At 37.3% G+C, this 17,492-nt stretch overlaps 1 protein-coding gene across 1 annotated transcript in view; it reads right to left on the bottom strand.

Annotated features, from left to right (window-relative positions):
* SLC4A7 (solute carrier family 4, sodium bicarbonate cotransporter, member 7) overlaps positions 1-16,504 on the bottom strand; it is a 68,963-nt gene extending 52,459 nt beyond the window's left edge. The window contains exons 1-2 of the mRNA XM_009324179.1: positions 16,359-16,504; positions 6,710-6,791 (exon numbers count right to left, since the gene is read on the bottom strand). Of these exons, the coding sequence (XP_009322454.1) occupies positions 6,710-6,791; positions 16,359-16,394 (118 nt within the window). The 5' untranslated portion in view covers positions 16,395-16,504. The remainder of the gene's footprint in view (positions 1-6,709; positions 6,792-16,358) is intronic.
* Positions 16,505-17,492: the final 988 nt, after the last annotated feature.

Here is a 17,492-nt window from a genome sequence, read left to right as displayed (position 1 = left end):
AATAACAATTTTCCTTATGTTTCAGATTATAAAACTGCAGGCAGTTACCTTTTTACAAAATTTCTGATGCAGTCAGAACAGAAATATTACATCGTGTTCTCTCAGATAAAACAAGTTTGAAAATAAAAGTTAGGACAGTTTACGTCGTAAACTTTTAAAAAGTATTGCTTCCATCTTAGTCTATTTTACATTAAATATTTATTTTACATCTTTACATAAAAGGCATTTGTTTTGAATGGCATCCATTTTAAAAACAACTGTGTTTTAAGAAGAAATGCTAAAATTAGCATGGACATTTCCCAAAATGGATTTTAAAGATTTAAGTATAAGCAAAGTTATTGTCTGCTGCAGATGTTCTCATGAACTCATTCAAGTTTAAATGCTGATTCACTTTGAAAAACGATTACTAGAGGATAGACAATGTGATTGAACAGTTTTGTCTGTTGTGGAGGGTGAATATTAGATAATCTAGCCTTACTTGTTAGAAATTGTAACAATTCAAGGGTATGCATATTCAGTACTGCCTTCTACCTCTATAGAAAAACCAGTTGCATATTGGAAAACTTATACTTTGCTGCATCACCTGCATCACCTCCTTCAAAGACTATTTTCACTTAAGGTTCACTATTTATATAAAGATCTTCTACTTTAAATTGGCTACATAAGAAGGGAAGCATAGCTAAAATACCATGTTTTCCAGTTCCCTTTCAGAAGTCACTGAAATTACTGAAGTCTACGCTTCCCATAAAGCGACACCTAGATTGTAACATTAAATAAATCTGTCGTTACAAAAGCTGTCTTCTCTGAGAATGTTTTCCTTACTTTAAAGCAGAATACCATACACATTTAGGCATCATATATACACTATACATCTTTTAAACAAAAATAAAATCAAAATAGCAATACTATTGTTATTCTAATGAATTATTTACTATGTATAGTTATATATATTATATATATGCGCAAAAATATTGACTTAAGTTTCAGTACGAATACTACTACTCAGTCCCAACTCAGTCAGAAAGCTTCTAAAGTTGGATAACGTCTTCTTTAGCAAGATAAAACTTCCTACCAACAGCCATTCATCAACTGGGGTATGCACAAGGGTTCCTTAGCTGTTGAGACCATTCCACAAATAAGAAATGAACAAGTGTCTCAAGGACACTTATTAAGAAGATCTGTTTGTAGAATAATGAGTAATTTCCGTCAAGGATGAGGACAATGGTGGTAACAAACCTGCTAAAAAAATTTTTTTTAAGTTTATACAATTGTTATCTAGCTAAAGAATATGAATTTTAGGGTGCGCTAGTCTATGCTTCTTTTTATACTCAGCTCTTGTTAGGCTACCATCAAGAAGTCTCATAATGTGAAAAAAGTCTCTTGTCTCAGGCAACTTCTGTTAAGCTTCACTTGCTAGGAGCTTACAGTATGTCTTTCCAGTAATTTGCAAGTAATTTAACATGCAAGTAAAAATTTCAGATTTACAGTAATTTGCGAGTACTGTGTTTGGCAGAATCAGAAGCAACTTCCAAAAAGATTGTCCTAGAAATTAGAAATAACCCCCTGCCTCCAAAATCGACAACACATCAACACTGAAAATTGTGTATAGTCACTTTGGGTGCCCTATTGAGTTTTATGTCTACACAATCAGGTTGCCAACTTTCTCTCTCAAAAGGCAGTCTTGAAAACAGTTTAGCATTTGTTAAGGATTTACCTTTGCGATGAACACCACAAATAATAAAATAAAGTAAGTTGAGGATAATTATTCTCTCTACACAGAAGTCTGAATATTGCATAAATGAACAGAACAAGAAGTCTGGAGGAACTTGCCTGTGGACTGTATACTGCAGGATTCCCATAGCAAAAACTAAATTTTCAATGCACATGTGACAGAGGTGTAGCAATGCAGCCCAATTCCAAAATTCACTTAAGCAAGATTGCATTAAAGATCATATTAGGAAAACATTCTCAATTTTTGTGACTTACAGAAAAGCGCTGAGCACAGCTAACATTTATTTCTGAATGATAATGACAAAAGAATTTATCCTGCACCAGCTACTAGCACAACTGGTGCAAGTGAACATTTTGTTGGTGTTGCCTATGACTCAAAGCATGTCTCATACAGTACAACTAGTCAGGTATATCTGAATAGACATGGTTTTGCTTGCTCTCAGTTCAACCCAAACTAAGGAGCAGGCAAGATCTTTCCAATGCAGGGGTATCTCTAGAGGGGATGGATGAAAGGTAGTCTGCAAGAATCCTTAATGACCATCCTAAATTATTTTTGTTTTCAGAAGCAGTTACACATTTTTCTACTTTCTGACCACATAAAAAGACACAACTTCATGAGAAATAGCATTTCAAAATTCTTCTTTCTGTTGAACAGTTCTTTTCTAGACATTAAGGGGTCTCTTAAAGGTTCAAGCACTCATTCTGTAGTTTGAGAACCATAAGAAACCTGTTCTATACTGCCGGTCTAAATTAGTACAGCCTATTACAGAACATAAAAACGTAAATACTATGCACAAGTGCCAGCAGCTACAATGTCCTGCTGTACTATTTGTGTTTACCTGCTCCTGTACAACTTGTTTTCCTTGAAAGATTTTACAGGAACTACTCATGGGGTTTTGAACAGTTGCAATTTAGACGCATCTAAAAGGTAGAGTAATAGTAAACCTGCCACCTGAAATAACATCTTAGTGGTACGTTCTACTACAAGTTGCCATGTAAGTTCTCTTCGTTCCCCAAAGCCCTTTCATAATACTGAAACAATTTCTAACTACTCACAATACATTAAACTGCAAAAGACTTGTAGAGCAAGTTTGCCGCTTAGATATACAATATTCACTTCTAGAGAGGAAAAATGCAGGATTATTTAATTACCTGTCCTTATCAACTAATATTAACTAAAAAGCACAGCTGTTTTCTTAAAGGAAAAATAAGACTCTAAACCATCAAGGTATCAGAGGCAATAGGGTCACTTGAAATGTAAACACTACTTACACCTGCCACAGGGTAGTGAGAGAGTAGAGTAGCTATTAAATCATCTTAACTCTTGAAAGCCGCTTCTTGGATTTATGCCACAGAAAACAAGTCTACCGAGACACACACTCTTGACCTCAGATTGTTTCTGGAACAAGACTTCTGTTACGTGTAAACTCCTTATCTTTGCTATGCCTGTAACTGGTCTGCTAAGAATAACAGAACATATCCCTTTTCCCTTAAACTGTATCTAGTAAATGTATCCTCAAATCAAGGTGGAAAACTAACTACACATTTAAAAAGACGGGTTCTGGTAATATCAAGCCGATATTAACTCAGGTTAAAGAAAGCTCTCCTTAAACATGGTTCTTAGCAGAAAATGCCTTTTACAAGATGGCATGAAATACCTCTGCCATTACTATTCTTGCCTTACTTCCAACTCCTGCCTTACTTTGTTATTACTCTCATTCATTGCAGCTCAAAGAGTCTGGCATCAAGTTAAGAACATTAGGTGCTCTTAAAAATGTTATTTTAAGATGTTATTCCCCCTTCTAGCTCTTCTGTAAACTGACATTTGTTATTTCAAAGTAAGGCCTTACAGCTTCAGTAAAGAGCAGTACCTTTATTTAGTACACACACAGTCTGCCCACAATTGCAGTTTACCATCTCTACCCATTCCTCTTTCACAAGGAAGAGTTACAACACAAGTAGCCTGTGCCTAACCTTTCTAACCTAAACACTGTCACTCTGGATATGTACCACACTTTCCCAGCCACCATAAATAGAATGCAGAGCTTGGGAAGCCCTACTCCAAGATCTATTTTCCCATTTAGCATCTGGCCCTCTTTCCATTAATATTTCATTACAAAATTTCCAGAAAATAGAAGTATCCAATACCGACAACACCAAGAAACCTTTGCTTTAGCATTAGTAGCAAAATTATGCCTTCTACAGCATCAAACCCAATCAACATTAGTTTGCACAGGCTTTAAAGCAGTTAAATATCACCTGCGCATACTGGCTCTTAAAGGTTTGATGCTTCACATCATAGCTGAACTGAATTAACTGCTTGCTGCCTCTCCTTGAAAATGAATCAACACACACTTCTGGAAAGGTTCCAAGTTCCTAGAACTCCTTTTCAAGTCACCAGAAAAACAAGTTGAAAGACTGGACTGAAATAGTTTCAGGTCTTAAAACACTTAAAATACCTAATGCTTGACTATAGGTCTTCCTAAGCCTACAAGAAAACGTTCGCAAGTCAGTAATGAAAAATAATACTATCTGGACATTTCTTAGTGCTTGCAGCCAACAATTCGATTTCTCCCCTTGTAGGGTTTTAATACCAGAATTAAAAACAAAACCCAAAAATCCCACATACCTACTTCAATCATAATAGCTTATAAATAATGATCTCATTAAAAAAACAGAGCTGTAAGTTCACATAAATTTATCCTCTAAAACACCCTGAATCTAAAGAATCTCTTTGGTGAATCTCAGAGAAGATAACTATATGAGTCATAAACAACTATACTTACATACCTTTCTCTTTCATACAGGAAAGGAAAAACTTCTTGTTCTTACTTTGGAACAGTTTCCACTGATAAAAGTCAAAAAACATGCTGTCCCTCCCTTTCCCCAGTCTACCATTAAAAAAAAAAAGGACCAATTTTCTTACAAATATATGAGATACTACAAAATATATGTAATCTCCAAAAATAATTCCTACTTATGTGTGAAAATGTGTGCCTATATGAAGCTTCAGATATGTGATAATCCTACTGGAATACATTTTTCTTGTCAGATACTTTTTATTAGTTATATGTTTAACCTCTGTATAGCCAGCCCCCTCTCACATTGAGACGCTTACGCTGGGTCACTCCAAAGAGAGTGAGAGGTAGCCAAAGGAAAGATAAAGCTGGATGGCTAAGAGCAAGATGAGGACAGTGACATCTCCTCACCTCCTCGTTTCAACAGCTGTTATGTTGACTCAGTTGCTCATGAAACAGAAGTCTTGGTTTCACCTTAATTTATTCTTTGGCCGTGGGTATAACAGGGGTATTTTCCACAGTCAGCAATACAAGTGCTTAAATTGCCTCAAGCAGCCTGAACCCCTGCCTTCCCACCCAGCATCTTGTGTAACTACAGTGTTGTTACTAGCTGAAGCACTCTGCCAATGTGCTACAAAAGAGACTGGGGAAGTGATCTGGCTGCACGTTCCCATGTCATTCTTCGTGGTTGAGGAATTACTGCTGTTCATGCTGCTGCACGGCAAACCACTCCAGCTGAATGCCTGCTTCCCCTTAACCCCTGCCTCCCTGCAAAACACACACATGCTTTTTCTGGGTCATCTCCCAGAGAAAAGCAAGAGAAGAAAACGAAGGAGGAGACAGCTTAAATCTGCACTAAAGATTTAACTGCAGAAACAGACACGGCAATGGTTTCACCACAGCTCAACCCTATCTAATTTGGCACCGTTGCAGTCTCCACCGCTGCACCTCTCAGCCTCATATTCACACTTCCTCTGCTCAGTGCTGGCACACATCCAGCTGTGTGGCAAATTGGTTTGGGGTGCTCAATTGCTAAGATCTTTCTTATTATTCTCCTTTGTCAGGACTGTTACATTTTCTGCTGGCCTAACATACTTAACCAGGCTTATGGTACAGTCAGACAAACAAAAGTGTCAGTACAAGATGGAGAGCAGTAACAGACTGAAGGGAACAGAGCAAGAGTATCACTGCAACAGCAACAAACAACTTTAATCACTTTAAACTGTCTCTTGTTAGACCACAGTATAAGAAAGTGTGACAGCAACCTAAATCAACTTTTCTCAGCTAGAAACTGCTGCTATAATGGCTCTCCAGTGTTCTGAAGCTGTAAAAGTCAGTACTGTCAGGAAATACTACTTAGTGGATCTACTGATAGTCTAGCATTTTGCAAACGTTAATTAAGCTTCAGAGCATTCTGTGTGAAAGGTGAGTAAATAAGATTTTAAGACTGGATCTCCCTAGCTTTTTCCTCTGGCTTCACTAAATAGCATCCATGAATCTTCATCCCAATCTACTTCCTTTTCAAGTCAGTAACAAATTCTATCTTAGATGAAGTATCTAATTTTGCATTTTGCTACATTAAACTAACTCAATGACATTTTTGTTGCTAAATGCAGGATCCTGAGTCAAATAATGAAGACTAACAGGATTCCACAATGCTTTAACTGACAGCAGATTGCAGAATGTACAGTTTATCACAGAACTAGAAACACTGTTATCTGTTCAGACTCTGAGGATTTGAATTGCATGACCACAATCACAAGCACACTTAACTTTCGGAAAACAAAACAAACGTCTCCCTCATGGCCCCTGTTCCCTGAGTTTTAATTCTGCAGAACTTGACATGATTCATGCTGGGAAACTACTTACTGACAGCAATAATTTTTTCAAACCTACAATCTCAGAAGCAAGCTTTCATTGGAAAGCTTCATAAATTTTGTTTTTATATTTTTTTCCTGTGACAGATTTGAATAACAGTGAGTATTTATTAGCATGCACAGAAACAAAAAACAGTACATCATCTGCCATTCACTGGTTTTATTTCTAGAATTTCATGATGGCCATAGAATTCTGATTCCTTTTAGCGATACTGGTTGCATTTGAAGGAAAACAGATCTTTTATCCCGAGGCAAAAAAAAAAAAATCCGTGTTAAGCAAACAGAAAACCACCACAAACTTACTCTCTAGTTCTTCCTTCTCAAAGTTTGTATTGATAGTAGAGCTGGTTTTGCCCATATCCACCACGGCTTCTTCATCATGACCCTGAAGAAACAAGATACAAGTTTAAGTTAAAACTAAATAGAACTAATTTTTTTCTAAATTCCTAAATATATTTTGCAGTTCTGAAGCTGTTTGTCAGTTTTCTAAAACAACATATTTTCACCTCTTAGAAACTGAGAAAGAAAATGTCACTGAAAATCTACCCGTCCAATTCTTCAAGAAAACATTACCCTGTATTGAAGAAAAAACAGAGTACATCAACAGATATGCTAAATACCATGTAATTTCCTTTTGCAATGCTCTTGATTTCATCATATCAAGGATCAGGACATACATTTCAGGAGAGCAATATTCTTTTAGTTTTACATTCAACAGCAATGAATCTACTTCAATAAAATAACTGGCAAATTTATAAAAATTTACATAATTAACGTTCAGAGATCTTGAGCCCATTTGCTTAGGGGACAATTCCTGTGTGAGATTTTCCAGCACGAGTAAGAAGCTTTTGTGAACGAAAGGTTATATAAAGGGGTGGCAAAAAAAGTTAAGTTACACAACTTGGGAATCTCTCCTAGACCAACAGTTTTGGAAAGATTAAAATAACTGTTTCACTGAGGTTTCAACAGACAGCTTGTTAACCACACGCCTATCTAACTCACGGGTTTTATGCACAATGTTAGAAAACAGCAGTTGCAAGACAATCTGTTCAGATTCCATTATTACTGAAACCATACCACTCATAACGCAAAAGCATAGTATTTGAAATAGATCTAGGCTCAAGAACGAGTCTTATCTGTGAACATGTCCCCTAATCACGTTTAGCAGATCACTAAAGCAGACCTTTAAACACTGCCTTTTGCTCAGTCTTGACAAAAATAAACTTTATAAAATAACTGAGCAGTAGAAATCTCATAATCTCATTTCAGACTTGACATCAAAACAACATTAAGTTTAATTTCTCCAAATGTTTGCATTCCTTTTAACAGCTCACAAATTACAGCCTCCTGGCAGAACTGGTTCTCCAAAAGAACTGCTGCCGACGCTAAGGGTAATGCTTTACTTTACATTTAACTATGTATAACGGCAGGCTAACTGCTAAAGAATACTGTCCCTGCTCTTTCTGCTCCCTTGGGCACACACTTTTTTCCTTAAGTCAGATCTATCAATCATGACGTCAGATACAAAGAGCTGAAGCAATGGATTTTATTTTTAATCTTTTAAATTTTGTTACTTTTTTAAACAACTCAGTTTTCCATTGGATCAGTTCACCAAACTGACTTTTCTTGTGGCCATATGACAGCTAGATCTACCACAAATAAATCTGTTTGATTGCTGCTTCTGGCAGCTACCCACTGGTGCATTTATATCGATCAACATGGGATCTGTGATAATGGTTTCATGCGGAAAAAATGGAAGCCTAAATCAGGAACCTTACAGGGACTGGGAACGCTAACAGTGTTGATATTCACCTAAACTCTGATCTTAGAATTACTCAACAGTCCAATGCTTTAAATACAGAACAGGTTTGTCATCTCACGGGGAAGTGACAAGGATGAAAAACAACATACCGGTGTAACAGCTGTAAGTTAAAACATACTGTAGCAACCCCTACCAAAAAGGAAAAAAAAAATTTTTTTTGAACACATAACTCCTTAGTCTTTCTAAAATAGGTATTTATTATAGTGTATCATGTGCGCACACACGAAAAATTCCAAATCTGTGTTTGACTATTGAGGAAAGTAGATTAAAGAATATGAAGATGACAATGGCACATATAGGAAAAAAAAATTCAGATGAGGTTTAAAAAAAGAGGTTAAAAGCAGTTAGACGACATTAAAAAAATAAAAACAGCTGGCACTGTGCAAATAAGCAAGATTACAAAAAACAAGCAAAAGAAGAGAATGGTACGTGGCAAAATAAACCTCTGAAAACTAAACCAAGGTCAATTCTGAGCTGTGTCCAAGAACGGGGTTTTGAAGAAAGGCGTTACACAGTAACATAACTTTGTCACTACTGCTGCACTGCAAAAGTAGTTTTGATTTTTCTAACATGCAAGCAAAACTCCTGCACACTCCAGACAGCTACAGTTAAAAAATTCAGGTGATTAAACCAAAGTTGTGTCTGATGAAATCTATGAAAATGTTACAAGGATCTATTAATAAAGAAGTGGCAGAAATTTAGAAAGTGTCATGGTAATAAGGGGGGGTTGGGGGGAAGTAGTACACTCCTGTCTCCTACACACCAAAATGAAATTAAAGAGCCCTCCAGAAGGTGCCTTCATAATGTAAATTAGTCTCCTATCTCTTTGATAACCATTCCGGAGGTAGGGAAAAACACAGCTGCAAAGTGAGTCTTGGCTCTTATCTTTACTGAAGATGTATTTTCCAACACAGCTTGTGGAAAAAAAATTTTAACATACATAAACCCAATAGCAAAGAGAGATCTCTAAGCTTTTTAATGCTGCTGCTTAAAGTTAACAATCTTTTGAGGCACCAAATAAGTACAGCAAAACATTTAGCTGCATTGGTAAGGCCATAACACTATGGAGGAGTCAAGCATACCTACTTTCCAATTTATCTCAGTGATACAGAAAGAAAAAATTATAGGACTGTAGTACACTCCAGTTTACAGAAACAGATATACACACAAATCCTGCATGTTACCAGAAAACTCAAAATAGAGTCAGAAACAGATGAAGTATTACAAGTCCTCTAAATTATCTTAAGTGTCTTATGAGAGAGAAAAAACCCTAATATTAGGAAAACTGCTGTCAAAACCTCTTCCACAATTAGCTTCATGGTTACAGCCACAGACTGCTGAAATATCCTGTACCCAACTCCCGCCCCACACACACGCCCCTTAATAGTCCTTTTAGGACACTTGGAAGCTTGCCAAAACACAGTTTTTGAGCAATAAAGGAAGACAAAGTTTTTCTCCAGATTATACAGACTACTGCATACCGGTAGAAAATTACACACACGCTGTGGAAAATACACATGCAAGAAAAGATTTTATATCCCAATAACATTTTGAAACTGTACTTGCTGTATGCCTTATATCATGTTATTAATATTTATCACCCTTTGCTTTAGTAACAGAGGTACTATGCCAACCTTATACATACAGAAGCAGCCTTCAAAACCACATCATGTGAAAGTAACATGTCTTTTGAGATTAGATTACAGAAAGGCATGCATGCCCTTGCAAACCGTTCCATCACTATCTCAAAGTACTCAACATATGCAAAGACTCTTCCAAGAATAAACCATTAGCAACCACAAATATCATACATGAAGAAAGCCTATCATTTACAGCCTTTGTTTAGAAAAAACACAAAGCATCATTTTAACATAACCATTTGTGATGCCAATAGCAAATCCCACCATAAAATACTTTTGCCTTAGGTCAGGTAAAAACACCCAAAATATTCAAATACGCTATAAAACTAATCCCAAGCTACAACCTTTTCCTTGCTAAAAATAAAGTCTGTAGGGCATAGGTTTCCAGTAATTATAGAAGATCTACCATGTCAGTTTAAGGCACAAAAGTGAGAGAAAACTGTTTCAGTTGCTGAATCAAAACAGGTTCCCACTCTAGTTATCGCTTTTACTTTCTGAACTTTTTACATAAACAGAGGTGGGATTGTTTAAAACCCGTTAACTTCCCTTTCCTAGGCACAGAGGATGACTTCATCTAAGAGCAAGCATTCCTCTGCAGTTAACCATCCATTTCATGTGAAACTTATGTACAATAATCCCACAGATGCCCAAAAAACAGTTGAGCCAAAGTAAAACTTAAGACTAACTTGGAATGTAACTTCTGTTTTCAGTCAAGAGACAGCACAAGTGAGAAGGAAAAAAAAAACAACACAAGCAGCAACCAAGGTGCCCCAGGGAGAGATTAAGCCTTCACTTTGGTTTGCTTTTTCACAAGGAGATGGTCATCTATAAGAACAAAACAAACCCAGAGTACTTCAAGGAAAAAAAATCCCAGAAATACTCCTACGCTGCAGTATACTAAGTATACTTTTTCCTAACACCAAATTTGTGGATACTTACAAACATACTGTAAAAACAACCTTGCAGTAAAACCTTCATATTCAGCCAGAGGTGCCTACATACACTACCACATGTCTTCTCAGCCTTCCAACTTTCCCCAGCATGAAAATGAAACCCCTTTTTAACTGTTGCAGACCAGACAAGACTTTCAAATACTCTTTGCTCTAGCAGAATCCCAGCAGGATTCCTCTTGCCACCTCTGATTTTCATATCCCTTTTCTCAGTCCAGGAGAAGAGAGTAATTCCCCTTTCATTGCAGACAAACAAGCATCCAGAAAATGCTTACACTTTACTTATTTACCTTCTCAAACATTTGTCTTCATTTAGTACGGTACACTTTTTAGATCTAAAATATGAACACTACATGTTTTTTAAAAGTAGTATTTAAAAAAGTCAATCCTAAATTGCATGAATCATTAAGGAAAGCACTCAAGTTTGCAAGAATTAAGTTGTCAACCTCCAGCAGCATGTGTTAGTTACCATCTAGTGGACTGGCGCAAATATGACGCACAGAATATTAAATCTAAAAGAAATTTTCCACTGTCGTCTGTACAAGCTCTTCTCACCATGCAACTCGCCTAACCTTATGCAGTCACATACATGACAGACTTCAGATGGGCACGCTGCCAAAGTGCATTACTGAATAACCACTTCCAAGAGATACAACTTGCTAGCAACACATTTTTAAGGTACTTGAAATGTAGTTCAATCAATTCATTCTGGCGATAGACAGTGATCATACAAATGGCTGATACAGTTAACTGTAAACCTTTGAAATGTAAGAGCAATACAGTAATTGTGTTGAGAATAATTTGAGCTTAACATTTAAAACCATTACTTAGCTAAGTGAATGTTCATATGCTCCATTTACATCCCCTCAGCACAAAGTTCTTCCCCAACAGAGTTGGGGAACTACTTGCAGCACCAGAAGAGATAGCACTAGTGTTCATGGGAATAAGTAGGGGCACAGGAGAGGAAACAAACAAATGAAAAAGCCATACATCCCCACACACCCCCAAAAAAATTACATTACCACTTTCATGCTAGAAAGAACTTTCACTGCAGCATTTATTCAAGTAGATGCAAATGCTAAAAAAAAACCAAAAACAAACAAAAAAAAAACCACACCCAAGGAGGGGGGAGGAGGTGTGTTCATATCTAGTATCCCTTATACATCTGTCCATGGGCAAGAGTTTAAGACTTCTAATTTTGATATTATTCTACTACAACTGCCTACACCATCACACTGAACATACATATTGCTCTATGACTGCAATTATATCCCATCCTCTCTGGCTTGAACAGAAGGCAAATACTTCCCCCCTCCTTCCCACAAGAACCCATGGATACATCTCTGCCTTTGTAGAGACACCAGATCTGGCAGACAGGATTTAGCTCTTAGGCTGGAATGTGGCACCAACAAACCATTCCTCTCAAAACATGAGCACGCACTGCTTACAGACCCAACTGGTAAACCTATGTAGCATGCTACTGTAGCTTTACGTACTAAGGTCAAATGACAATTTTTGCACAGTGCATTTTGCTCTTCGTACTTTGCTCTTCGTTCTTTCATCATCAGTACATAGGAGCAGTTAGGCTGGATCAAACCATCCATCAAGCCCAGCATACTGTCTCCAAGAGGATACAACAACAGCAACTTCCCAATAAACTTACAAATCAGTGCAAACATAATTCAAAATGGTGGCTTGACCTAGACCTAGGAAGCATAGTCAAAGCAGTATTTTTGTTGCATCATCAGCCCTCTTGCTTTGTTGGATCTGCATTCAGAAGACAAGATATGATAGCCATCAAGGCTCCAGTAACAAAAAAGGAAAATTAAGTAAAGAAAAATTACCAACATTGCCCTGCTTGAAAAATAAAAGTTTAGCTGGAAAAAGAAATTAAAACCTTCATTTTGACCACACATCTCAAAGATAACTAAAGAGGAACTACAAAACCTGATTTTGCAATGGTTTTCCAGACATGTGCATGTACATATGTAAAATATTTTAAAACTGACCTTTTTTTTTATAGATAGATACACACACTCATTTGTTTTGTCACAAAGCTACTGAAATATATTGTTCAGAATAATTAAGAACCCATAGGGTAATTCACGATTCATTTTCACAGCAGCATTTCCTAAGTGGTTTGTTTCAGAAGTCTGCATTTCTGTTCTAAGCACACATAATTCTCCATGTAGTCAGGAAATAAAAACACATCTCCAATTTACAGAATGCACATACAGCCTCTTCTCTATCCATTCAATCGCCCAGAACTGCAAGCTGATACTTCAGGAATAAATAAAAATAATCAGACAAGACCATTGTTATCTCCTAATTTTGTAGGACTACAAGTCTACCAGTGACAGCAACTCTGGAAGTGGTAAGAAAAGAAACCAGAAAATTAGTATATTTGTTAATGCCATCTGTATGCAGAGTTCAATGACAATCATTCTACCTCTGGCAATCATCAGCACTAGGTCTACCCTATAGCTCTCCCACTGCGACCCATACAGAGCACTGAGTAGCCTTAGTTAAGAGTGCCTAAATTAGGAAGGGCTTTTTGACATTGTTCACCTGCAGGAACGACTAACAGCAGCACTTGGTAAGTTCTAAATATATTGTTTTACTTCTCTGTCAGATTGATTCTGCTTTTAAACCAGAGGTAAGATGAGCCTATGGTGCGCAGGAGGGCAGGCATCTCCGGTTGCTGCCTCCCTGAAGGACAGCCAGGATATGAAAAATCAAAGTTCTTTCCAAATGGTAGTAAGTGAAAGTATTATTCAGTCTATTAAACAGTCTTTAGCTGAATTGCACAAGCAGTCATAAAATGCGTATTTAAAGTAAGCTATTTGGGCACAGTATTGGTCTACACAGCAATACTGTATCTTCAGAAGTTGCAAGAGTGATGAAACACTACCAGTTCTAAATCAAGCACATCAACCTAACAACCAAGGGAAAAATGCACCAAATATAAATGGACCCTGCCTCATTTTGTCGGCATACAATTTTTAGCTGGCCTTGCCCTCTAAATATATACAGATGAGAGTAAAATTAATAATAATAATTCACAAACAGAACACTTGCCAGTTTCAAAATAGGAAGTGCACCATATCAATGGGTTCCCCCTTGGTCATATTCACTATGGTCTCATTTGCACAGGAACAGCTGCTTTCCAAATTTCCCCCCACCCCACTCCTGCTATCATAGCAGTGGGTATTGCTCAAGCGCTAACAGGAAAGACTCCAGTACAGCTCAAGGGTTTTGGTGTCGCCCCTCCCTCCCCCCCTTTTCTTGTGAATTTTATCTGTGGTTATACAATTACTATTTTACACAACTATCCTCACATGTAAATGAAGATCCCTCCTAATCAAAGCAATACTCAGAGGCTCACAGGAAGGTTTGACCCTTAGATTTCAGTAAGACCATAGCTATAACAAAAGCAGTTAGGAATACCTAGAAAAGTTTTTCTAGCCTACTAATCCTCTGATTAACTGCTCAGCTTACCCTACTAAATATGCCTGACCAATCTGCTTCTAGAAGACTTACAAAAAACACAGGAGCTATACAAACCTTCAGTTTGGACAAGTATGTCCAACAGACATCAACAGACTTCAGTAAGACTCTCCAGAAGTTGCATTTTACTTTTCCAAAACTGTATGTGGAGGACAGTAAAGAAAAAAATGTATGTGTGCTAATAAAAATAAAATTAAAAAAAAAACCAAACAAAACAACACCCACACAACACACCAACAAAAAACACACCACACTTTTGGAAAAAAGCAGTTCCAAACATGTTAATGTTTTGCTTCCTGCACAGTTGAGCATTTAACGTTTATAAATAATTTTGTTCTAGTGGTTCTAGCAGGTGTTACTCTGGCCGCTGTCACACTGAGCGCCACAACCTGCAAGACAAGCCATGTCCCAGACAAGTCAGACACTAGTCTTTGGACAGTAAACACAAAGTGCTTGTGTTAATCAGAACACAAAATTAAATTGGGAGAAAAAGTCAGAAAGAAAAGGAAGCATAAACACTGACAAGAGACTGGTCACAGTAGTGACTGGCTGTCAACTATAGCACACCGCAGCAATTTGTCACAAAAAAAAAATTGGGTTAGAACAAACACAAGAAAAATGGATGGCTTGATTAATATTAAGGAATGACTAAAATGCAAGAGAATATTTGATTAAAATTAGAAGCCTGTTTGAATTCAACCCAAGTGTTCTGCAAGCCAGAAAATTTACCACCATGCATAAAGTTAGCAAGTAATGTCACCAATCCAACACAAGATATCAAGTTGCATATCTAACATTATAGTAATTTTACAAAGTTGCATTTTATCACTGCCTCACAGCACTGTTTCATTCAAAAATTCATAGCTCCATTCACTTCAATTTCTAAAATTACAGTTAAAAAAGAAAAACCAGTTTCCCAACAGCCAAACTGAAGTTTCTCTAAATTTTAAGGCGTAACACTGTAATGAGTGAAGTATAAAGTTTATACATTGCACTGCTTCATTCAAAATTGAACAGTCCTGTGACTATAGTATGCAAAGTTGTAACTAGTCACCTCAGATCTTTGCCTCATCTTCTAGCCATATGCGTGCCTGGTAGAGTTCTGTGTTCAGAGCTGAAGGCAGCACCACAATGAAAATCAAAAATCAATCACTGTACTACAAAGACCCTAACAAACAAGACCACTGCAATCAGATGCAGTTTAACATGTCTAAATGAAACTCTTACTTGCTTATGCTCACAAAAGGAAACAGAAAATTTAGTGGCCATCTCATAAAATTTATATAAAACAATTCAGAGGTCTTTGAAGCTTTACAGCTTAGGAAAATTCCATCCCATAGATTTTAGTTTCCAGGGAACTCTAAAGTAGTAACCCCTATTACAGACTGCATTGCAGTTAAACGGCAGTGATAAAGACTACCCATAGAAGAACTAAGCAGCAGCTTGTAACATTAATACTGGAGTTCACTGCTTCGTTGTAGAAATCCCCACAGAGTTTTGTGGCTATGCCACTGAAGTCTGAAGAAAACACTATCTCCATGAACATTTTACCTCAGTTACACAGCTCATTAAGTTCACTTTTTTTTTGTCAAAAGTAACAATCAATAGGCTATTTCAAGATTCTTTACCAGTAACTTCCCTGCTATACTTGCACAGAATTACTCAAAGCCACAGATGATAACCTTCAAATTATCACAAGCTGACTCAAAATAATGCGAGAGAAAAAAAAAAAAAGAAAAAAAAAACCACACCACACAACCAACCACACAACACAGCCAATCTCAAAATTGCCTATTTTCTTTCTGGATTAAGCCAGTTAGTATGATTAAGCAATTCTAACTACACAGAAAATATTTTCCCTAATACAGAAATCTCTACTTCAAGTATTATTTCTATCACCAGATCTTTCAAAAATTTCTTCCACAACTAATGAGTCTAAGATAGCACACCATTCTGAGACACAGTTGCTAAATATCACTTGCATCAAAGCACATTTGAACCGTTATTAAGTTATACAACTGCTATTTACATACAGGTTGCATTTTCTTCCCTGGACGAGCTTCTTCCATGCCGATGTGCAGAAACAGAGAATGCCCTTGTACGAGACCCTGTAATGAACCTCCCAAGAGATCAGAGACTGCGCATACATGACTGCTTTAGCTCACTCTGCTTGACACAGATGTACTCCGGGAAATCGCTCCCCAGCCCCGCAGCCAATCGCTACCTCGCGAGTCTCTCATCTCCCAGGCCACTGATTACAGCTACCGCAGGGTCGCACGAGAGTGGAATGGGCGAGACGGCATGCCTTCAATTCCAGCTCACAGAATACCAAAAAAGGAACTGAAACAGAGTTTGAGACTTAACATTTTCTGCATCAACGGCAGCTAAGAACAGCTCCAAGGTTATATTTTTGCTCTGATCCAAGACTTCATTAGCACTACAAAATGAAAGCACATTTGTACCTCGGGTCCCAGAACAGAACAACCCAGAAGTCAAACATCTGCTAAGTGTGTTTATAGCTATATTATTGACCTTTCACTGAATACTCATTCCAAAGCAGGTTTTTTTTACATAAGCCATATATTATTGTTCAGCAAAATAAACCAGGGCTTACTAAAAAAAACACACACACACTTAGGTTTGGTTTTTTTTTTTCCCTGTTGAAGAGGTAGAAAAGCCATGCTGTTAGCTGCAATTAATTTCACGTCTCCTTCCAGAATAAGATGGCTCTTTGTTTCAGGTATGATATGCATAGCTGTACTTTTTCCTTGCTTAAGCCAACCTTAGAAAAATGCAAACTCCACTCTAGCAGATCAAATTCAGAGCTTCATTTCACTCCTCCCCTCTTCAGCAGTAACATACCTTAATCTCCTTGTTCCATCACATAACGCGTAGGAAAACTGGCTCTTTAAGGCATTACCCATAAATTAACCTTCATGACATGACACTGCCTTCCTTGTTCTTTTTTCTTCTTTCATTCCTACTTCTTGGATGACGAGAACTCTAGTAATGAAGCTGGACTGGTGCCACCCCAACCAACGAACAAATGAACAACTTGGACAAAACAAAACAAATAATGTACTGTTCATAAACTTGGGGCAAATACCACCAGCCAAAGAAACATACTGTGCAACTGTGAAGATGGTTTTTATCACCTAGTAGTTCAG

The sequence above is a fragment of the Pygoscelis adeliae genome, unplaced genomic scaffold (assembly GCF_000699105.1).
Source record: "Pygoscelis adeliae isolate BGI_AS28 unplaced genomic scaffold, ASM69910v1 Scaffold25, whole genome shotgun sequence".
NCBI classification, from domain to species: Eukaryota; Metazoa; Chordata; class Aves; order Sphenisciformes; family Spheniscidae; genus Pygoscelis; species Pygoscelis adeliae.
Note: the sequence above shows the minus strand (reverse complement) of the source record. Positions and strands in the feature narration are given on the sequence as shown.